This window comes from Lycorma delicatula, chromosome 4, assembly GCF_047948215.1.
Source record: "Lycorma delicatula isolate Av1 chromosome 4, ASM4794821v1, whole genome shotgun sequence".
Lineage (NCBI taxonomy): Eukaryota > Metazoa > Arthropoda > Insecta > Hemiptera > Fulgoridae > Lycorma > Lycorma delicatula.
In genome coordinates, this window is record NC_134458.1 from 186,803,943 (window position 1) to 186,828,797 (window position 24,855).

At 33.8% G+C, this 24,855-nt stretch overlaps 2 protein-coding genes across 2 annotated transcripts in view; one reads left to right on the forward strand and one right to left on the reverse strand.

The window, feature by feature from the left end:
- Window positions 1-24,855, forward strand: part of Prp19 (pre-mRNA processing factor 19) — an 80,213-nt gene that overhangs the window by 41,192 nt on the left and 14,166 nt on the right. The gene's annotated exons all lie outside the window — the stretch shown is intronic.
- Window positions 14,847-24,855, reverse strand: part of LOC142322770 (pickpocket protein 28-like) — a 42,206-nt gene continuing 32,197 nt past the window's right edge. The window contains exons 8-10 of the mRNA XM_075361846.1: window positions 18,590-18,755; window positions 15,612-15,703; window positions 14,847-15,049 (exon numbers count right to left, since the gene is read on the reverse strand). Of these exons, the coding sequence (XP_075217961.1) occupies window positions 14,904-15,049; window positions 15,612-15,703; window positions 18,590-18,755 (404 nt within the window). The 3' untranslated portion in view covers window positions 14,847-14,903. The remainder of the gene's footprint in view (window positions 15,050-15,611; window positions 15,704-18,589; window positions 18,756-24,855) is intronic.

The window sequence follows — 24,855 nt, forward strand, 5'->3', positions numbered from 1 at the left end:
TTCTAATAAGATATGTTACTCAATGTAATTTAAAAATTTGCTTTTCAGTCACTTTTTCCCCTCTAATGTGTACATTGCAGTCTGTTCAACTAGTGAATTGTATGCAACCTCCTCACCCCTCATGGCTCAATGAGTTGAGGATATGTATAAATGAGGTATATTCTTGTACGGACTTAGGCCAACCATTCCTGAGATGTGTAGTTGGGGTCGTATCCTCCATCTATTATTAAAATCCACATAAAAGCAGCTAGCTTTTACTAGGATTTGAACCTTAGAACTTTCAACTTTGAAAATCTGTTTTTAAACAGCTGATTTTCAGTGATGATTTAACCATTAGACCAGTCTGATGGACTAGGCACTTAACTTGATAATGATGTTATAAAATTTTATTTTTATAATGGCATATACCATCAATTATTTTGTTTTCTTCAAGTTATATATAACATCAATTATATGGTTAAAATAAATAATTTTGTCTTTTACATCAAAGTTGATCAAAAGTTATACAGTTACAGTAGTATAAGTAGTTTTATTTTTAAAAGTCCATTGTATATTACTACGATAACAATGGACTACAAAAAATGCTTTTTCTGTTACATGCATTCAATATCCCGTACAGGATTTTTTCGCCAATTTTAAATCTGCAACCCAAAACCGAATGGAAGCAGGGTTTTTTAGTAACACAGATTTAAAGAAAACCTAATTTGTTAAGGAATTATACAGCTTATAGTACGATAAGTGTCCTAATATCTGCTTTTCCATAGTTAGTTTATTCTTGTTTCAGCTGCTGGAATGTTGCTTTTCAGTCTCCAGCAGTATGCAGCAAGAATAATTGGGTTCCATTTTCCCTGGTGTGTTTCCATAATTGATAAATCCTGTTGAAAGCCTTCTTGTGCCAGTCACTTACATTGCCAAGATTAAGCAGGAAAAGTTAAGATGTGTGAATGTAACGTGTGTATTTTTAAACATATTGCATCCCAGTTTTTTTATAGTTTTCAAGAAGTTCATTCACCAATTCTATTTATTTCTCAGTCTTCTTTTTGTCCAAAAGTGATTTAAGAATACTGTATTTTTAAATGATACCCATGCTGCTTTCTCAAATTCATTCAGTCAGAATCCTTCATTAGCTTACTTATCTGGCCTAACAGATATTCCTTCTTCAATCTTTACTTCAATTATTTTGAGAAACTGCTCTTAAGGTATAACAAACCTTGGCGATTATGATTCATTGCTTTATCAGAATTTTTCATCAAAGTTTTTAGTTATTTGTAAGATTTACATTCTTCCACTTCGCAAGAGTTTGACAGATAGTATTTTTCTGTCCAGTTGTGAGTGCTTTCATTGACCAATCTTTTTTAATGTAGTGGTTTTTCTTGTCTCTACTGTCCACTCACATAAGAAACAATAGTACTTACTGTAACTGAATTGTGATACTAATAAAATGGCTATCATCTTTAGGTTTTTACATATGTACAAAGAATAATAATTCTTATACTGGATCATTTTAGTGAAAATTTCTTATTCAATAATTTGTTTTATTTATTTAATACATATTTTTAAATATATAAATTACTTATCAAAAATTTATATTGGTATACGATCACCTAAAATTTGATAACTCGGTTTCAATTATTCATCACCAAAGGGACTTCAAACTAAAAAAATACCTATTATCTCTTTTGTCAAACTGACTTCTCTTCTATTAGCTTTGTTGTGTATACTGATAACGCTATAAGCCATTTTTTATGTCACAAATAATCAAACATTGAATGAAAAGTTTAACGACAGAACAAATTTGTTAGAATTCAGAGTAAAATAAAAGTGTTATGTTAAAATAATTAATGATTGTTTTTTAGTTGAACTTAAAAAAATGGAATTTTTAAATAAAAAGAATAAAAAATTAATTGCTTAAGTAGAGGAAGTAATTAAAATAACAATATGAGTAGACTAGACATTTTTAAATAAAAGAGTGTTGAAAATAAATATTATGCAGGAAAATAAAGATTAAAATATATAATGAGAAAATAAAATACGTAGGATGTTACAATTATGTGAAAGTAAAGGGTAAGAGCAGAATCAAGAAAAAACACAAAAGTATATCAAACTGATCACTGCTGATGAAAAAATAAAACAATTATTATTATTATTTATGTCTCGCATAAGAAATGTCAACATATATGAAAAAATGTTATAAACTAAACCTAGAGTAATTGCTAATATGTTCATTATACTTTCATGAGCCTAATAATGAAAAATCATTATATACTATTCGTGTTCCATATTTTTATCAAAGAATTTGGTAAAAATTATGTTAAGCTACTAATTTTTTTTAGTGACAGACAAAATCAAATCTGTTCAATATAACATTTAAAATCTTATTTTGTAACTGTTTCATCACTTAACCACCTTTACTTGTTAGTGTTATTAATTTTCACTTTTTCACTCTAATATTAGCTGATGCTATATTATGGTTTTCCAGCAAAATTCTGTTTATGATGTGATGAAAAAGTGCATTAGACTTTTCCATATCATTCATATTCCATTATCACAATATTGTTTTTACAATGCATAATATTTTAATGCGTTAAACTATTGTCCTTTTAATTCACAGTTTCTGTTAATGTTGGATTTGTAATTTGCTATATGTACTTGTATAACCCATAATTAAATATAACTAATGGTTCTTCTCACTTAAACTAACACTGAATGATTTTGTGTAGCAAATTACTTTTTCTAAATTTATTCCAGCAAAATTAGCACACATGGAAGAGGGAATAAAAATTTGGGATTGTTATACAGGTGTATCATGAAGTTCTCCCAGGACTTTCATAACCTATTCTACTAGTGAAAATAATGGAAAAACTTCATATAAACATGTGTCCTAAACTGCTTTGTTTGCTAGTTAGGCTAGTAAAAGATTTTGCTTGGATTTCAGCTACGTCAGTGAAATGAGGTCTACTGAAATTTTTAGGGCATTAAATAAGGGACAAAATTAGTGATTTCTTATGGTTTTTGGCCTGAAAATCTAATGAAATAGGTCCCAGAACTATATCTGCAGTAGTTTTTGTGAAGTGTGGTGTAAAAATTAATACATAAAACCCTGTTTTTTATGTTATGAGTTACAATAACTCTGTTAAATGGGAAATAAACACAAAAACTTTTTAAAAAAACTTGTGGAGAATTCAATTCTGAACAGAATAGTATAAGGTAAGTTGAATAAAACGTAGAAAATTTAGAAAAATTTGAATTTTGTTTAGAAACTGTACATACACCATAGTGTATTATACATACTAGTTTATAATAAATATTCAGAAATGAGCCTGCCATTTCAACACATTTCTTGGTAAGCTTCTGTACTGTTTTTGTTGCTCTTTTTAGTTCTTCAGTGCTGTTCTTAAGTTGTTCAGCCGTATCCATAATGCGGACAATTAATTCCTCATGAGAATGTATTTTTGTTTTGTACACAATATTTTTCGTCCATCCCCAGATGCAAAACTCTAAAGGTTTTAGATCAGGTGATCTTGGTAGCCAGGAATGTGTACCTCCACGACCGATCCATTTCTCAGGGAAATTGTGATTTAAGTGAATGTAAACAGCATAATAGAAGTGGGGAGGTGTGCCATCAAGCTGAAAGTATACATTGCATCTCGGCGCTAAAGGAATATCTTCAAGCAGCTCTGTCAATTCTTCTTGAAGAAAGTGCAAGTAAAGCTCAGTATTTAAGTGGTTAGTTATTGAAAATTGCCGTCCACCGTTTCAAGATTTACTTCTGCCCATATGTGCCCATTGCATAAGTTGTTGACAACATCTTGAGTGAAATTTTCCTCGTCTGTTAACAAAACACATTTGTAGAGTTGTGGATTTGTATTTTATCAGTTGCAGAACTCCAAGCAAAGCGGACCATATCCTGGGTGTAGATGTTGAACTGGCTGTACGTGATAAGGATAAAACTTGTTTTGTTTAAGTATCCTCCAAATCATCGAATACAAAATTTTGATCCGCTTTGAAAGACGTTGTGTACTGACACCTGGACTGCTCTGAACTGCATTTATAATAATTTCATCAGTAACAGTGTTGTGTTGGACAGATCTTTTGTAGCTGGTATGAGAATACTTGGTAGTGAACCTGTTTTCCAAAGATTGCAAAAAGTCGCTCTAATTGTTTTGGGATCTGGAATCCTGCAATTCTGAAAATGTATTTCAAAATATTCTACTTCAGCAGCTATACCATTACCATTACACACACCCAAGATGCCTACCATATTAGTGTATTCTTCTGTTGTAAATAAGTACGGTATTACTTCAATGGCAAACTGATCACGTTCAAACTAAAATTCACAGAAATGACAGCACAATTCACGATGCCCAATATACTTAATGTACCTTACAGAATGATTTAAATACTAATTCAATGCATTGTGCATTGTTGTTCATCTGTAGTTATTTTATTGCCAACTGAAATAATAATTTTTCAAATAATTTATTGTATTTCTATCATTAATAAAAAAAATTATCCAAGTAATTTTTATTTTACAAATAATGTGTAATTTCCAGTTTTATTAAATTTTTTAACAGTAATTTTTTTTAATAATAAATAAGTACTTTTCTGACAAATATAGTAATGTTCTGTTTTTAAATAAAATTTGAATTTTTTCTAACTTTTTTTATTTTATTCAAATTATCTTACACCATTTTGTACAGAATTAAATTCTCTATAAGTTTTGTGTAAATTACCCATTTAACAAAGTTATTGTCCATCAAACAGTAAAAACAGCTCAGTTTATTGGTTTTCAGCTCAATTTCTCTAAAACTGCTGCAGATACGGCTCTGGGACCTATTATATTAGATTTTTCTCCATCTTTTAAGGCTTACTCCAACTTCTTGTTTCTCAAAATTACCATTTGAGAAGTTTTCTAATGTCAGGACTAGTAAAGACCACCTCTTTTCGTTTGGTGGTTGATAAGATTGGAAATTTGTCACAGATTTGTTTACCTTCTTTTGGTAAGGCTTTGACAAATTGCTTCATCAAGCCTAACCTGATATGCAGAGGTGGAAAGAGAACTTTATTCGGTTCTATGAGAGCTTTTCCACATTTTTGATTACAGGATTTAATGAAGCTCTTTTTGACCAGTCTTTCCTTATCCAATGATTTTCTGTCTCTGCTATCCCATTCACATAAAAACCAAGAAAACTGTGTATCCTCCTTGCTGTCATAGGACCATCAATATTATTTTGACCACACATAATCCACTTATGATTGCCATATTTAATTTTATTGATAACTAATTCCAAATTAACATAACCCTTTTTTAAAGGACCAATATACAAGAAAACTTATTCAAGTTATGCACAACACTGCCTTTAAGATTCTTTTTGATGAGTCTATAAATAAATGCCAATTATTATTCAATGTTCAGTTCAGACATTAGCCCCTGTAACATCTTGGCAGGAACAAACAAATTAAACCATCTCTTCTAAAGCATTTCAGTAAATTTTTGTTTCGTTTACATATACTGAAATTTTAGTATCCTTGTTTAATAAATTCCATTCTTTAAGACTTGAACAAGTCTTATTGGTCAATCCATTTTAAGTGTCCGAAAAAAACAAGCTGGTTGCTTGACCAATTAAAAAAAAAATTGAAACTTACCCACTTGTTTCCTACATGTCTCAGGACCTTAAAACTATTTTTTTTTTTTAATTTTTTATTTAAGCAGTATCTGTGGCGGCCATTTTTGTTACTATGTGCGCACCTATTTTTGTGATTGTAAGGGTTTACGGATAGTTGAGTAAGTATACGGTCATGTTGTTGTGCTGCTCCGTGATAATAGTGTTTTTGTCCAGTTTTTACGGCTCTTTCTTGGAAACGGATGATAGGTATTGTTAGATGACTGTTTACTGGATGTGGTTTGAAATTTTTATGATTTCTGGTTAACGGATGGATTTTTTATTGTGATTTTTGTCGTTTCGACTTTATAGTGGGTAAATCTTCATTGTTTGTGATTATTTGGTTATCTCCAGCCAATACAGATAACATCTGTAGGCGGTAATATAGTTAATACAATTATTATTAATGATAATAAATGTATATCAATAACTTGGAAGTTATTTAAAATAAAATAATTAGAAATATAGAATGTTTCTGATATAACGAGTCCTCTGTATATATACTCTGTGTGGTGTTATAGAGCTTGTTTTTGGGTCCCAAATACACTGATGGTGATAAAAGTGTGCTGATCATTATCGATCTGACGAATGGTATAACCACAGGATAGACGGGAATTTGTTTCATCCCACTAGGAAGCTGCAGCGTCCGCTGGTGAGGACAGGTCGCTCTCTCTGAAGCTCCACATCGTCCCTGAATATGGAGATAGAAGTTGCTGACTCGATCATAGCTGCTACAATGGAGTGGAGGGCTTCTCCGGCAACCAAGTGCTTTTGTATCGCTTCCTCAGATGAGGAAGAGTGTTCTGGCGGCAACTTGGAGACTCGTAGCTAGGCTGGAGGTATTGGTGATGATGTATGTCAATATATAGACCATAGCATGAAGCGTGAGATTTTTCTCTTGTTTCAGGAGGGTTGGGCTAAGCGAGGACAGGTGATCTGAGACAAGATGGAGAGGTCTGTACTCCTAGGCAAAGAATCGACCTGGTTGGTGGTGTGACATATATGGTTTTTCATGACTCCAGAGAGGAAGATATGAGATATGAGAGTCTGTATGGCTGACTGCCTAAGGCATACCACCTTGTTCTCAATGAAGCGAGTGACATAGTTTTCAGTTTTTCTGGCGACAAGGGCGGACATTTATCCCGGAGACTCTTAGCCTACCTCGGTAGGGGCAGGGCAAAACCAATTCGAATTTGCCTGACGAAGCAGGTCAGTTCTGTAGCTAGGAGTAAAACCACCTCCAGTCCAGTGCATCAAGACTCCAAAACACTCGTGAGGTCTTCAGGCAAGTCAAATGCCTACTTGTTTAAGTCGATGAAGGACCGAGTATCAGTTAACGAAGCCACTGATGTCTTGTTACGTAGGTGTGGCAGTAATGACGAATTGATGATAAGGGTGAAAATGATTTTCAGGTGAACCGTGATCGAAGGCTGACTGCCATATTGTGGTACACCTGAGTGATGTCAATAAAAGTGTTGGGGCCATCCTTGGCCAGGAGGAGGAGTAGTTCAGGCTGATTTCTCTTCATCCCACGTTAGGGTGCACGCAAAAAGCTACATTAATTATGTCGTACTGGGCAGCCAAGAAGCTAACCCAAAACAGGGTTCGAGTCAGGTGCAGTGCCGCACTGTTATTCGGAATGCTGAGACAACATGCTACAAATGTTGGGAGGTTGGTCACGTGGCACCAGATTATACCGGTATGGATCACACAGCCCTGTGCTTTAATTGTGGTAAGCCGGGGCATAGAATGAAGCAGTGTGGGGAAAAAGCCAGTTGCATGGTTCAGTGGACCACTGGTCGTTGAGCAGGGCTTGTCCTAAACGGAAATAATTCTCCAGTTGAACACCAACAGGTGCAATCAGTAATTGTGGCGGGTGGCCCTCCAGCATGGAGCTGATATGATTGCCATTTCCAAAGCAAATAAAAAGCCGATCATGGGCAACAGGTGGCTTTCAGACATAGAATGTGACGCCTGATTTGGTTTCCCCGTCGCTGGTGTTACACGGGTTAATTCTACGCATGGTCTGGGTGTGTGGATGTGGGGAATGTTGTGGTTTTTTCTTCTGCTACCACTTCCCCAACACCAACTTACAGGTATATGTAGATTTCTTGGACCATCTATTTGACTACATTGCAGAGTTTCAAGGTTGGGATCTTAGTTTTGGAGGATTTTAAATCCCCTGCCTTTGCTGTTGTCCAGCGGAACGCACGTGGTAATTATCTAGGGGATTTTATCAATGCGTTAGACTTGATATGTATCAATAGCGATGATCCCACCTTTCAGAGCGGTGACTCTTGATCATGTCTTGATTTGACATTTGTAAGCTCCCCACATGTTAGCTCACTGATCTCATGACGGGTCTTGGAAGAAGAAAGTTTGAGCGATCAGTCTCTCAATCTGATAGAAATTGCGGTTGCAGTCCGACAACAACGGCTGTTTAAGAGGGTATCCAGGTCTGGATGTGCTAGGTTGAGAGAATCGGTTGTGGTCAGCCTCATTGGGGGTTTAATCTCCCTGCACTCTCACCAAGTAGTGGCTGAAGAGTGTGAGTGGGCAGGTGTTATTCAGGTAGTCGACAGTTTTAGAAATGCATACTGGTGGTCCCCACAGCTGAGCAAGATGAGAAGTAGGTGTCAAGCCAAGCATAGGGAATATCAGCGAGCAGCTAGACATCACAGTCACAGCCTTCATACTGTGATGGCACTAGAAGAGTATCTGTTCAGCCGATGCAACTACAAATTTGCAATGGAGGCCAAGTGAGGTGCATGGAGGTCTCTGCCGGGAGATTGATTGCGATGTGTGGGGGGACGGCTTCAGGATAGTTATGGGGCATTTTGGAAGCCGTCTCTCCACTCTCACAGCTGCCCAGGTCTTGGAGTTGTTCGCCATCCGCTTTGCGAGGGCGGGTGATCCCAGGATGGAGATAGTTGTGGATTACCTGCTGTTGTTCAAGATACATGAGCCTCATAAGAGTCCGGGACCGGACAGAATTCCATCGGAGGTTGTGAAGATCGTCATGGAGGTTGCTCCAATTCCTGTCCTTAATATCATGAACTATATGATCTTAGTATTCATTGAGAAACCTAGTGGTGCTGGTGAAATGACAACTTACTGACCATTATACTTGACAAACAGTCTTTGTAAGCTGTTAGAAAGGTTACTTGTGGCTAGGCTGCAGCAAGGTTGTTTTTCGATGGATGCTGCAAAACACATCATGGATTTGGTAGAATGGGCTGCCAATGGTACTTAGCAATTCCAGGAGTATTCCGGCTGTAATACTCCTGGATGTCCAAAATTCCATTAGTTGGGTGTCCAACTCCAGACCCTGGAGAAATGGCGCATTTCCCCATACCTTCACCAAATTTTACAGAGATCCCCAGCACAGAAAAATGGTATATGAACTGGGGGACCAACATCTGCTTTTTGATATACACTGTGGGGTTCCACAGGGCTGAGTTGTTGGACCAGCGCTTGGAATCTTGTGTATGAGGGGATGTACTTGGCCTGACTTATCCTGAAGGGGACTCAACTGTCACATATACCGATGATTTAGCTCTTGTAGTAGTTGCCAGGAGTGAAAGAGACATTATCTCAAAAGTTCAATAGTCATTGTTGATGATTGGTTGACTAAGCTGGGTTTGAGTTTATCTCCTTGTAGAACTAAAGCATTATTCGTGGTTGGAAGGAGGCGGCTAGAGCCTATACGTTTGAAGGTGAAGGGACACTCCATATTTCCGGACAGAAGTTAAATACTTGAGTTTCTGGATTGACCGTAGGTGCACATGTCGGCTAGGTTGTGAAGAAGGCTGAGAAGACCATACGGGCTCTGAGTAGGTAACTCACAAACATGGGTGGCTCTAAATCTTCCAGGCGTAAGATATATCTAAATGTAGTTAACTCTAATTCTTTATGGGATCCCTGTGTGGAAAAAAGTTATGAGTTCAAAGAGAAATGTACACACATAGCGGGTTTATGGAGGCATATGGCCCTGAGAGCGTGCTCTCCATACAGGATTGTTTCAACTGAGGCAGTCTTTGTTATAGCAGGACACCACCAGTCGAGTTGTGTGCTAAAATGACTGTTACAAACTCACACAGTTCCTGACGGGCCACAGCTGTTTCTGTCAATATTTCCACAAGTTCAAGAGAGTGGATGATAATGCATGTCCATATTGCGGAGATCTGGATGATGTGGAACACATGTTCCACAGTTTATGTTGTGAACCCTTGCAGCAATTTAATCATATTTTCTCAACATAAAAGATTGGCCCAGTGGTTTATTTACCTATATCTCTTCTTTCTGTGAGAAAATTACCATTAAAGTTGAACATTTTGGTAAGTTGAAAAATTTCACTTTTGGTAATCTTTTCAAGCGTTTTAATTATTTTTTTATATGTAGGTATATGATAGTAGTTTCACTGTAAATAATATTAATGCTGAACTTACCTCTAAATTTAAATTTTTATGAATTTTTGAAAACTTATCTCAAATTTGCACAACTTTGTATTGTACTAATAAAAAAGTTATAACCTCTCAAAAATCATGAAAAACCTTTTAAGGCAATACCATTTTGACTCGCTAAATAAGTGCTCCCAAGGGGATTTTTTTTGTCTTCTTTGCACTTTACATGTTTTATAGCTAGCCCCTATGTTGTTGAAGTGGACGTTTTCAATAGTTTTTTTTTAAAATTATTAATGATATAGGTCATAATCTAATGATAACTTAACCAATACCAGTAAACTAATATAATTTTGATTCAAAAATGCTTGTCAAACTTACCCAAACTGAGATTTCAATGAGTAGCCTACATCTTTTTCAAGAATTCATTTTTATTTTTATGTTGGTTTATGTTTGTAAACACTCAAAGAAAAAATAAATTTTAGCAAAATTTTAATTATTCTTCAATGAAATATCCTATTTTTCTGGCAATGAGTTTATTATTTAGTGTGGTTAACCAATAACAGCTGTGATGATATCTCTTTTGAAAATTCTCTTGAAATTGTGTCAGGAGACCCATCTTTGTAGTTAGTTCAAGTGATGTCAACTTTCTCAGGACTTTGCAGACTGGTACTCACCCTTTGTCTTGTTCAGACTTTTGAAATGTACTTGATCCAGCCGGGTGAAAAAATATCATTGCTGTACATTGTCATTTTCAAGGCTATTTTCTACCACTTCAACTATCCACCATTGATTGTCTTACACACAAGCAATAGAGTCCTTTCCCTTAAGTGAAAGTGGTACAATACTTGACACAGAATGATCTTCATAGTCCTTGGAGTTTGAAAAAAAGTAACATTTTACAATGCCTTCTGACACAGGAACATATTTGTAGTAGCTTCTAGTACCAACAACTCTTTCACAGCAATCAAAATGGTTTTTTAGGTTGTCTGTAATCTTAGCTATCTCATCTGATTTAATAAAAAAATACTTGTTTTCAGCTTGTGATTACAAAATGAATACATTCATCAACGTTTAGTATCTGACTGTTTAATGGCCTTTGCTACCTCTTGTTTTGTTGTTCCTCCCACACCATCATAGGCGTTTTTCCCTTGTGATGATCCAAAGAAGTGCCATTTGACTTCAAAGTTGAAGTCTTTTTTGCGATTGCACAAATTTGCAAAATTCATTTTATTTTTATACAGACTTGAAGCACCATCAGTAAAATAGATGAGGTTTTAATGTTCTGATGTACTTCTTTGATGTGGTCTGTTAAAAGTTTTTGAAAGCAATAAAATGTTGCTGCATCGTGCTTCAAGTGCACTTAAAATACAGACGCTTTTGTATTTAATGCATCATTTTCCTTGAAACCACACAAAAGGGTGAACTGTGGCATGGCTGTTGACTCAATGGAAGCTTTGGATTTCATCTTGAACAAGAAATGAAAAGCTGGATTTTCATTTTCAAAAAATTTTGAGTCAAAACAATTCAAGATTCTTTTTTAATTTTTCAGGTAACTTATTTATTTTAAATTTTAATTTATTTTAAATTTTAATGCTGATTGCCTTTGATCCGTGCTTAATTTTTTCAATTTTGATGGGGGTGATACATCGAAAATGCTACAAGCACCATCCAATTGTTCAATATTGTGATGTGGGGCAATGTATTGCTCTTCATCTTCACATTCATATAGTTCTTTGTTCTGCTGAGAAAAAATACTTGTGAAACAGTTAACACAAAGAGACTTTCCAGGAACTAAATTTAAATTTGGGAAAATGTGTTCTTTAAGAGCTTGCTCTAATGTTATTTGTCTAAAGTTTTTCTTAACTATTTTTTTTTTATGAGTTCTCAAAGGGTCACAACAGAACTGTCCATACAGGTGACTGAATTAACATGTAAAAAAATTAGTTGTTGGTTTTCATCACTAAATTCACAAATTTTAATGAGTTCTTTTGGCACTATACCATACAGTTTTATGATACTGCATTCACATAAATTCCTATGGAACATTTGTTCTTGAAAATAATGAAAAAATTTAACTGATTTTAAAATTTGCAAATATAATATTAATAAGTAAAACCTGTTGAGACACTGAGTAAAGATGTGAACAGATCACTGTCTAATATCAGATTGACTAGTCTGTAACTCTAAATGATGCAACAAGCATAAATGAGCATGTTGCAACTTGAATTTTCCTGATGACTGGGAATGACTTCACGCCTGTTATAACATGAACATTGCAGTTGAATGGTTCAAACAAGTCTATTTAAACTATAGTAATAAGTATAAAAATAAAGTGCCCAGAAGACAAGAAACCCCCTTGGAGCACTTCTTGTGCAAGTACGAGATTTTTATCATCAGCCCCATCAGAGTTATTTGAAGCCAAAATTTGAATTAAAAAAAAAATTAGTTTTTAAAAATTTAGGATTAGTATATCACCATTAATATTATTTATTGTAAAACTACTAACATATACATACATATAAAAAAATGTAATTCAAACTGTGTGTGCCATCTCTGCCTCTTGAAAAAATTTACAAAAAGTGAAATTTAACAGTTTTTCATATTCATCTTTATTGCTTATTTTTTCATAGAAAGAAGAGAGATAGGTAGGTAAATAAGCAATCTTTTACCTTGAGAAAATATGAATAGATTTCTTTCTGTTTCATCCTTCAAGGGCCAATAGTATTTTAGTTATGATTTTTCCGTAAACCCTTTGTATTTTAGTTATGATTTTTTCCGTAAACCCTTACAATCACAAAAATAGGTGTGGGTACCATAAAAAAGATGGCTGCCACAGGATTGATCCTTGTGTGATGAGGTGAGGTCCAGTATTTGATTGTTCTGCAATGTAATTAATACCTATTAAAGTTAGGATTCATTAGTTGAGCCTTCCTTGGAAATTTCTTTCCAAGATGTTGTAGTGATCAGAATCTGTAAATCAACACTATGAAGTACTTTGGTCTTAACTGAACAAACATTTTGGGTATGCAATACTGCTTTTATTGTTTGAATTGAAACCAGCAACATTTGTTAAGCAAAAATAGCAATCATCATAATGGTTTGTAGGCTCTCGTCAAATCATAGGTATGCCAAAAGGCAAATGCTCTTTTTTTCCCTTTAACCACTGGGTAAGTTTAACATGCATGCTACATGTAGGGCCCAGGATTTATGTTGGTCTCCCAAGGGATAGTCAAAATAATGTTTGTTTGATTTTTGTGGTGAATTCTCCGGAAACATAACTTAAATTTTCATAAGCCTGATTTTTATTCATTATAAAGTTCAAAATGTTTTAATGAATGAAAATAAACTAAAATATATACAAGTATTTATAAATTAAAAATAATTATTTTTGTAATTTAAGTATTTCTGTAATAATTTAGTTTACTTTCATTCATTACTTAAAATATTTCATGTAATTGTTTTACCATGGAGTACAATAAAACAGCATGAAATATACGCACAAATTAACAAATCTTGATTGTTCAATAAAATAATACCAAAAGTAGTTTGTCATAAAAATCTTTCACTGAAATTATGGCATCACCTATGAAACAATCTTTATAATACGTGTATGATAAAACCACTACCACAACTAAAGAACTCAGCAAGTCATACAAAAAGCTGAAGTCGTACTGAAGAAAATTTCATCATGTTGAATTACTCATTACTTGACTCGCTGATACTCATCATTTGACTGTTATGTATCAGATATAGATCTACAGCATGCATTACAATATAAATCTGATGTGAATAAGCAAATATACCGTTACTACCTTATTTATAGTGTTTGTTTCATTAATGATGGAACAAATAAATCTAGGGATTGTAACTTAAGAACATTAGGTGATGGGTTGTTTCAGAATACATATTCAGATTCAGCATGTAAAATAGTATATAGAACACCTGTATAGGTATTATATACCTATATAGTAGGTGTATAAAGTACTTGGGCTCATTTCAAAAAATTTTCCTTTTTGAATTGAATAACCTTATAAAAACAAGTCAGCAAAAGAAAATCAGAGCTGTAAGGAGGCCATCTGCCTTAGCCAGCAGAGCTATTTTTCTGCTTTGAGTAATGCAATACGAGACTTTTTCTTTCTCTGAGTGTAACATTGACATTGTATCAAAAAAGTGGACTCACAATTTGCAAGTTTTACAGTAGACCTAGTAATTGTATTGAATACTATATTAATTTAAAATTATTGATTTTTCATGTACAAATCTGGATTTACAAAATCCAAAAGTTTACATTATTTAACTTTTGAGAGGAGATCCAAAAGTTGTTTACATTATTTAATTAGCGAGAGGAGACCAGGCTTCAAGAAAAAAAGTATTCCCCTGGGTATAAAGAATGCATAAAACTAGTAATCCACTTGCAAAAATAGATACCTTGGCATATTGTGGATGGCTTACTTTGAAGACATATTTGTAGGAAGGAACACCTATCCATATGGGCATTTTTTTATTGATCTTATCTGCAGGTTTATTATGAATTTCATCCAGCTTTTTGTCAACATGGATGGACTTTGGTAACTTAAGTTTATTCTTAAATTTAGGATGACCATATTTCTGTTTTATACAGGATGAATTGTGTTCATCAAGGGGTGAATACTACACAAATACTGCCCTATATATAAATATAAACACACACACACATCGGAAAACAAGGATGAGTCCAATGAACAATACACAATTATTTAAATTTTTTTTAACTACTTTATTATTTTGACAATACCTGCATGTACATGTTAATCTAATACACTAGTTTCATTACAATTATTATTACTTAAGCAGTGAATCAATCTTCTACATTTTTCACATTTTCTGTTGCAATTATTTTTTTTCGAAGGTCAGTCAACCAACGAATAGAACTAAAGTAAAACATTTCAAACACGCTGATAAAACTGAATCCCAAGAATAAACCCATCACACCACCAATGTTAGCTGAAAGTCAAAAAGATAAAACAAATCATGCAATGAGAAAATTCACAAACGCATTCCTCAAGTAATTTTTCCATATTCTTACTGGTTATGTGTTTCCTATTTCCAACATATACTATATTGAAGCTCACACATATCACATATTAAAAACAAAATAACAAAAATTTGGTAATAACAAAATTTTGTAATTACCTGCAGCTACTTCATGGGTGTGCAATCATGCCACCTTGAAGCATTATTTAATTGCATTGTTTATTGTTTATCTTGATATCCAATCCAGGAAAGGCTTATGGGTTGTCAGCAGACAATAAATGTGAATTCTGTGATAAATACTCTGATAAATGGAACTGTGCCTCCTTATAGAGTCCAAAATATCATCAGAATTGACTGCTAAAAACTGCTAAATTAATTTTTGTTACACAACTAATAACAGAAATAAATAATGGCTGCTCAACATCAACATATATTTACAGAAATTTAAGTAATAATTAATTAATAAAAAAAATGACAGTAAGATGACATCCCTAATCAAAAATGTTTATTTAAAATAAAAAATAAAACCTACCAATAAAATCTGACCGAGACATAACTGCAACTCTGACAATACTATGAACTCCTCTTGAATTAAAAAATCCCATCACATTTGCATAAGTGTTTCTGGAAATCAGAAAACATTGTATGATGTTTATAAAAATTACACATTTAAAAAGCCAGATATGTAGGTAACAATACAAACTTTATTTTTATTTTTTTATTCGTAGGGTATTGTATTTAACTGTGTAATGTTTGTTCCCTTCCGTAGCGCAGCTTCACAGATTTAACCAATTGCAACTAATTTCTGGGCAGTAACAGGTAATGTAATGTAGCCTTTCTTTTTCCTGTTTAGCCTCCGGTAACTACCGTTTAGATAATACTTTAGAGGATGATATGTATGAGTATGAATGAAGTCTTGTACATTCTCAGTTCGACCATACCTGAGATGTGTGGTTAATTGAAACCCAACCACCAGAGACCACCGGTATCCACGATCTAGTATTCAAGTCCGTGTAAAAATAGCTGGCTTTACTAGGACTTGAACGCTGGAACTTTCGACTTCCAAATCTAGAAGGGAGGGTGCTTTTTAAAAGTTATGCTTTTAAAAAAACACTTGTGGTTTTTTTTGAAAAATTCATTGTTCTACAAGTGAAAAATGTGCTTGGAAAAAAATTGAATTTTTAAAAAAATAACGTATCTAGATGACTAGTGTATTAAATGGTAAAGTTATGGAAACAAAAAAAAAGGACTAAATAAAATAATTATTAAAAAACTAAAACCCAACTACAAATTGTACAATACCTAGAATAATTATGAATAACAAAAATTTTAAACAAGTTTTTCTTTCTTTTCTTACAGTTATTTTTTCAGGATACAGAAAGTTAGTAAGCAATGTGAAATTTAATATTACTTCTATATTTTATGATCTATTCAGCTGCCTGTTAGTCTTAACAGGAGGCCATTAAATGACTATTTCAAAATAAAATATAAAAGTAATATTAAATTTCACACCTCCGACTAACTAACTTCCTGTATCCTGAAAAAATGCCCGTAAGAAAAGAAAGAAAAATGTTTTTTTTATATTTATTGTAGGTAGATGTACAATTAGTTGCTGGGTTTTTGTTTTTATTTTTAAATTTACGAAACTGGCATGTCTTCTTTATAAAAAAAAACCAGTTTAAGTAATGAGGAATAACTCTAATTAAAGTTGTTTAAAATTTTTTCCAGAATTTAATTTAGTTTTAAACAAATTTTAAAATTCCTCTATACCTAATTTCAAAAAATTTCATCCCTACAAATTAAATTTTCATTCAACAAAAAAAACCTGAATTGACTTTAATCTAATCTTCTTTTTTTATTATAACATAAATTTGTTCTCTCCTGTAACCTTCCTTCTGGCTAATAATGTCACTAAGGAAGGTCGTACAAGTAGAAAATGTAACAAATTGAAAATAATGTTCTTTTAATGCAAATTTGATTCTTCACTGCTGAATATCACAACCTTTCATTTTTTATATGTAGCTATAATTATTAGAAACTAATTATTTAATTCTCTTTAGCCTGTCAAAATTAACCTGACTACTTTTGCTCAAGATCTTTTTTATTGATAAGCAGAACTCCAAATTTCATTCAAATTGGCAATCTGTTGCAGACTTCTAATCAAATAATTACCTGCAATTTTATGTTTAAAGTAATAAATGGATTCTATGTAACAAAACATTGAAAAGTTACCAATAATATACATACAATTATACAGGGTCATTCACGGAAACCGGATGTTTTTAAAATTATCAAAAAATTGAATATTTACTTTAAAAAAGTTTTATTGGTACTTAAACACTTGTTAAATCAAAGCATTTGCTACTTACTCATGAACGAAAAATTATGTCCGGCAAGTGATGTCCATTTTGGGCAATACATTGTTGTAGCCTTTCACGGTAACTGGCCTCTTTGCAGCATGTCTACATCAATCTGGGTGACGTGATGATGCGATCTTTAGGTCCTCCAATGTACGCGGTTTATCTCCGTACACACGCGATTTCAGGAACCCCCACAAAAAAAAATTCACTACTCAAGTCGGGGGACCGAGGGGGCCAAGGAATGTCGCCGAATCTGGAAACAATCCGTCCCGGAAACAAGTTACGGAGAACAGCCATCGTTGCCCTCGCTGTGTGGGTTGTAGCTACACTACATCTTGCTGGAATATACACATTTTGAAAATCGATTCCCCGGTTTCGTAACTCAGGGATGAAAAAAGTATTCAAAATCGCAATATCAGCTGTTACAGTTACGGCAGCGTCATTTTCTTCACACATTTCCTATTTCTCACCACCTTTGGGCTATGAAGTGGTCTCTCGTGAAGCTGATGTGGATTTCTGCCCAATACAGGCCGGAGTTTGTTGACGAAGCCATTCAGATGAAAATGTCACTCATTAACAATAACAAGCTTACCATTTGTCGACAAAATTGTCGCTGCGTGAAATCTTCCTCGTTTAACTGCTGCACGGATGGAAACGCAGGTCTGTGTGCAGACGTACTTGTGCTCATTTGAAGCGCTGCTGAATGCCTCTGAATAGAGCGGCGTGGGCTTCTGACAACGGCTTCCCTTACTCGTTCGATGTTCTCCGGAGTGCTAGCAGTTCGTCGGGGACCCGGTGGTTTTTCTTAAATATTGAACCACTTGTTCGAAGGTTGTTTACCCATCGCAATCTTGCATTACGATGGATATTAAACTGTTAAACTGACGGCGGAAATCTCGCTGAACAGCAGTTACGGATTCTAGCGTCCACGGCTCCATCTCAACGACTAAAATGTAAATGCTATGAACAAAGGAAACGTCAGACACCAGCCACGTGCCCCTCCCACCACGAACGCCCGAGTGCAACCCACTTCAAAAACATCCGGTTCCCGTGAATGACTCTGTATAATTGTATGTATTATTAATTAAACTATGTCTTATAACAAATAAGACTAATCATATGCTAATGAAAAATAATTTATATAACTCACTGCTTAGTTTCATTTGGTGAAATGCCATACGATTCAGTGTTATATGTCCAGTTTTGTGGTAGTGAGAGTACATTCACATCATAAGATAACTCTGTGCAAGCCGGCAAACAGTCGCAAGCACTGAACAATGCTTGACGATGATTACTATCATATGATGATGATGCAACTTTCATAGAAATAAACAAATTAATGTTAAGAAATGCAAAGTACCTTTCACAATTAATAAAAGACATATTGCAAGCACTGTTTTACTCAATCTGTAAACACTACAGTTCATTCATAGTCATCAATATAACACATGATTAAACAGCCCAACTAGGCAATCTTAACCATTTGAAAGTAAATTAGTCTGACTGTACAAAAATGCATTACTTATATGAAAAATGAAGTATTTTAAGAAATTTCAATATTCAAAATTCTAGATATACAAATGAGCTCAAATTTAGATAGAATATTTCTCGGGTCCATTATGTATCATTTCTCATTAAAATAATACAATAGAATAAACACTAGAGCAAAACTAGTAAAAATTTTCTATTTAGGTTAATCTGAAACTGGTAGATAAGGAAATTTATGTCAATTTTCTCCCCCTATTGGGTGGTGACAGCATGAACTTCACAGCATTGTTTCAAGAATAATCAGTACATTAATTTTTTGCTTTAAACATCTATTACAGTCTTTATTATGGCTGTTACAAATATAATCATCAACCGTAGTATTATTAGATTATAATCTGATGTGCAACGGATGAATGTACTTGAACCTCCTTTCATCCTCAGCAACAGGAATTTATACTATAGTATAATCTGTACAATAGTACAGATTATAGTATAATGTTATTACATTAAAAATTAGTAGTATTATTGGGTCATTCCAAAATAAACAACAAAAATAAATGCACTACTCAGATTCATGTCCAATAATTCAAATAAAATTTACAGGTTTGGCTCTATCCATGAAGTGATGCAAAAAAGTATTTTTTTCAGTCGCTCAGTTTTTTGAGTAGGACCCCATAAAAAAGTAAAGAAAATTGCAAAAAGCAAGGTTTGGGTAATTACAAAAGAATTTCATAGCTTTATAAGAGATAGAGAGCTCATTTTGGTGTCATTTTAAACTCTTAGAATGGGCTTTCATATGATGTTACTTGGTAAAGTTTTGTGATATTGATAGTTCAAGGTCACCAAAAACATTATTTAACCTTGAATATAAAAATAAATAAAAAATACTTTTTTAAATTTCTTCCTAATGTGTTGTACATGTGGTAAACATTTCATGATGGTGGGATTGCAGTGGGGTCATGTTAAAAAATAATTTTGGAATAGGCACAGAAAAATATTCCAATTGTTCCCCTATGTGTGGCAATTGCTAATTGAGATTCAATCAATGAAAATCCTTCCCCCTTCCAGACTAAGTCACTTGATGAGGCAGAAGAAGAGTGCATGTCATACATGCACACCTAGTGCCAGTAAAAGAATGTACATGTTTCATCCTGTTGAGACAAGTTAAGTAATATTCAGTCTGGATCATCTCTTGGAACAGAAGGTTCAGTAGTGTACTCCCCAAATGGATTGATCATATCTATAAAGTGGTGCAAAAATTTTTTTTCAGATTTTTCAATTACTCTTTGTTAACTGAGCTGTCTTTCTCTAAAGGTTTGGAGTTTTATGACTAATTCATCACAGCCTTGGACCAGACCAGCATGAAACCATCAACTTATACAGCTTCAAGTAAAAATGTACTCTTGCAATCCATTTGAAAAGTCAAGTCATAATTCCTATAAGAAAAACGTAAGAAGTGTAAGCAAGAACTTGGTGCAAACATTTACTTTCCTTAAATAAGGCTACAAAATTTGTGATACTTGCCGCAAACAGTTAAAAGCATCTGCTAAAAATAATGCTGAAGAATCTACTTCCGATGAATTTAAAAAATTAGATCCTTTGTATTTCTCAGAAAAAGATGAAGCTGTAAATGTTCCGAAAAAAGTTTATTTTAAATCACCTATTCAGAAAAAATGACTATGGTTGAAAATACCCTCAGGAGAAGCTTAAGAAAGGAGCAGTGATGTTCAAAAGCAAAATATTGGGCATTAATTCAGATTCTAGACAAACTGCTATTCTTCTCTCCTCTGATCATTAAATTATCAACCAATTGAGAAAAAATCTAAAAATCTATTACTACAGATAAGAGCATCAGGATGCAAATATTGACAACACTCCCTAAAATCTGGACTTTAAAAGACATTTAAGATGAATTTGGAATATCAGACTACACTGCAAGAAAAGCTAGCATGGTTAAAGAAAAAGGTGTCAATCCTGATCCTAAACCTGGTAGAACTTTAGATTTTGAAAGAGCAGAAAAGTAACTGATCTGTATAAGAGTGAGGAAATAAGTTGAATGATGCCCAGAGAAAAAGATTTTATTTCTCTTAAGATAAATGGAAGACAGCATGTTCAGAAAAAATTAATTCTGTGTAATCTCCATGAAGCTTTTGCATTGTTTAAACAGAGGTATCCATTGCTGAAAGGAATGGATTTTCAAAGTTCTGTGAACTCAGGCCTAAGTACTGTGTTCTTCCAGGTGCGTGTGGAACCCACAATGTTTTTGTATATACAATGCACCAAAACGCAAAACTTGGTTATGCATTGTAGAATCAAAGAACTGATAGAAAGTGGTAGACCAATTAAATTTTTACAAAGATATTATGACAATGTAGTGTGTGCTAATCCAACTGAAGGCTGCTGCTTTAGAATTGCAAAAATTATCCTGGGTTTGAAGAAGTCCAGGGAAGGATTGAGGAAGCTTTCAAGCTCAACTGGATTGAAAACATAATCTACAAACAGTGGATAAAAGTTGAAAAAAGGGGATCTCTTGAGACATTAGTCAAACCTACTGAAGAATTCATCAGTATAGTTTTTGAAAAACTTTAGAAACTTTTTCAACACTCATTTCTTGCTAGTCAACAGTCCAGTTACTACACCATCTGAAAAAAGGTGAACATCTTGTAACCTGCAACTTCACCGAGAACTATTCATTCATTTTCCAGGATGCAGTCCAAGGTTTCCCCTGAAACAATGCGCAGGCAAAAGACAGTTCACCCCTTCACAATCTATTTCAAAGATCCAACAATTGATGCATAATTTCTGACTGTTTCACACATGACACAATAGCAGTGCACCTTTTTCATAAATATTTAATTGGTTTCTTGCAGTCTCATTTTACCACAAAACCAAGCCTCATCTATTACTACAGTGTTGAGGGTGCCACTCAGTACAAAAACAAACCCAATTTTTTCAACCTCTGTTACCATGAATCAGGCTTTGGGATCAAAACATTTTTTTGCCATATCTCATGGCAAAAGTGCTCGTGATGGTGCGGGTGGGACCGTTAAAATACTTGCAGCTAGAGCAAGACTTTAAATGATCTACAATGATCGAATCATGACTGGGCAAATGGACACATTGAGTCGATACATTTCCATTATAGTATAGAACTATACCAGATACTCAGAAACTTCACTCTTTTGTTCCACTGAACAAGAAACAGGTGCAAGTGAGGGTGTTTTACAACAAAAACAGTAGCAAGCACAACAAATATTGAGGGTGATCTTGAATTCACAGAAATAGTTGGGTTCTTGATCTGCAGATATGATGGAAACTGGTGGTTGGAGTGTGTTCTAGACTAGACTCAATTGAGGAAAACCAAACTGTGAAGATGACCCCAGTTAGTTTTACCCGGCTACATCCACATGGACCTTCACCTTCCTTCCACTACCCAGACTTTGAGGATATTCTTAATGTACATAGGAGTGATGTTATTTCAGAAGTAGACCCCTGGATAAACCCAACAGGAAAGAGTTTATAACCTCTTGCAAGAAATGGACAATGCTAATCAGAAGTTGTGAAAAGAAGTGTACATTGTGTTAATTCTTCTGTAAATACCTTTGCTATATGAATTGCAGTTAAGTGATGAGTATGTAGTTCATTATTTTATTTCATCATGATCACATTACAATCCGATTATGAAATATTTACCACATGTACAACAAATTAGGAATTAAAAAATACACTTTTGGATATATTCAAAGGTCAAATAAATCTTTTGGTTACCTTGAACTATTAATGTCATAAAATCTTGTCAAGTGATACATCACATGAAAGCCCATTCCAAGAGCTTTAAAATGACAACAAATTGAGCTCTCTAGCTCTCACAGGAGCTGAGAAATTAATTATTTGTAATTACAAATAATTGTTTTTGCACTAATTTTTTCACTTTTTTATGGAGTCCTACACAAAAAACCGAACGACTGAAAAAATATTTTTTAGCATCACTTTAGAGATATGATCCCGTGAATTTTGTTGAAATTGGTGATGGTCAAGTTGTGAGGCTTGTTGATTTGATGTGGAACGACCCTATTATAAGAGTGGTTGCCATTTACATGGATTATTCAACCAAATTTACAAGTAATGAACAGTAATCCCTGTTTCCATTGAGGCTATGTTTTTTTCATAATTAGTCCATATAATGAAACCATCCACATGAGAACTATACAGGTTTTAAATTATAACTTTTAAGTAAATTGAAAATAGAATTTTATTATTTTTTATGTAATCATAAGAAATTATATTATTTGATGTCATCATAGTTTTTTTTTTTTCACTTCCTTTGTGTCACCATGACTACTTCCACATTTAGAAACCACATTAACAGTTTTAAGCCGCATTAATCAAATATACGAGAACATAAAGTTTTATCATAAAGGACCCTAGTCTGATCAGTTCAGCATTTGTACATATGGATTTTATCTGTATCCTTTGCTTTTCAAGTACCAGATGTACTTCTTTACAAATCATTATAGATAATAGTGAAATTTATCACTATTTCCAGATTATAATAATGTTGAAATTTATAATTAGTTTTGTAACATTTTTCAAAAGTTAGTAGTATGTTGCAGCAAAGTTAATTTGCTTTCTTCTACGCGTTTTATTTCGTGTTTGGTTTTTACTCACAGTAATTTTAGTTTTTATTAGCCAGATAAGTGATTTCAGATATTTAATGTTTTAATTCTTGTAGTAACAAATAATATAATACAAATATTTGGCCTAAAATGAGAAGAAGGTTCCATTTGCAGAACATGTCAGGAAATATTAGAAATAATTGAAAATTTCTTTTTCTAATTTATACTAGGACCAAAATCATTTAAAATTAGAGTTCCCTGTAGAAGAAGAAGCACCAGATGTTTTAGTAGAAGTAACTTGGGCTATAAAGTCAATAAAACTGGGAAAGCTTCAGGAACAGAATGTTACTGCAGAGATGTTCAAAGCTGGTGGCAAAATGTTGCATTCAGCACTTGTAAAACTACACTCAAGGTGCCTTAAAAACCAAAAGATTCTAAATGCATGGAAAACTGCTAAGTGATTCTTCTACACAAGGAAGGAATTCAGGAAAAGCTGAAGAATTATCACCCAATAAGCCTCCTCTCGGTTATCTACAAGGTTTTTACCAAGATAATAACAATAAGAATGTTAACAACCCTGAATGAATCACAACCAAAGGAGGAGGAAGACTTCAGAAGTGGTTTTAGCACAATGGATCACATCCAAGTTGTTCAGCAAGTCGTAAGAGACACGGAGTATACCATGCCCCTATGTACATGGCTTTTATTGACTACGAAAAAGCATTTGGTTTGTTAACAATGCAAACTATAATAAACGCATTACATAATCATAAATTACATAATTGGATACATAATCTACATAAACTTGCTACAATTGATATACAAAGAAGAAAAAGCTACTATCTGTGTCAACAAACTTAAAGTAGAGATAAATGTACAAAAAGTTGTATGACAAGGTGACATTATCACCCATGCTCTTCTCAGCCTGCCTTAAGGAGGTATTTAGAAAGCTTGAATGGGAAGACAGGGCATATGAATAAATGGTGCATACCTAAACTACTTGAATTCACAGATGATACAGTTCTCTTCTCACAAGAACTAGAAGAACTACAAAGAATATACAGGAACTGCAAGTGGCTAGCAAATCCTATTGTCTAAGTATGAACCTTAAAAAAGCCAGGTCATATTCAACAAGTTTGCCAAGGAAAGAAAGAACTCTGTCTCTAGAGATAAACTCGAACATGTAGGTCATTACATATATCTTGGCCAACAGGTGTCAACTGAGGGTGATAAAATCAAAGAAGTTGAACGACAAGTTGGTAGGCATTTGGGAGACTTAACATTGTTTTCAAGAACAAACTCCCCTTTTGCC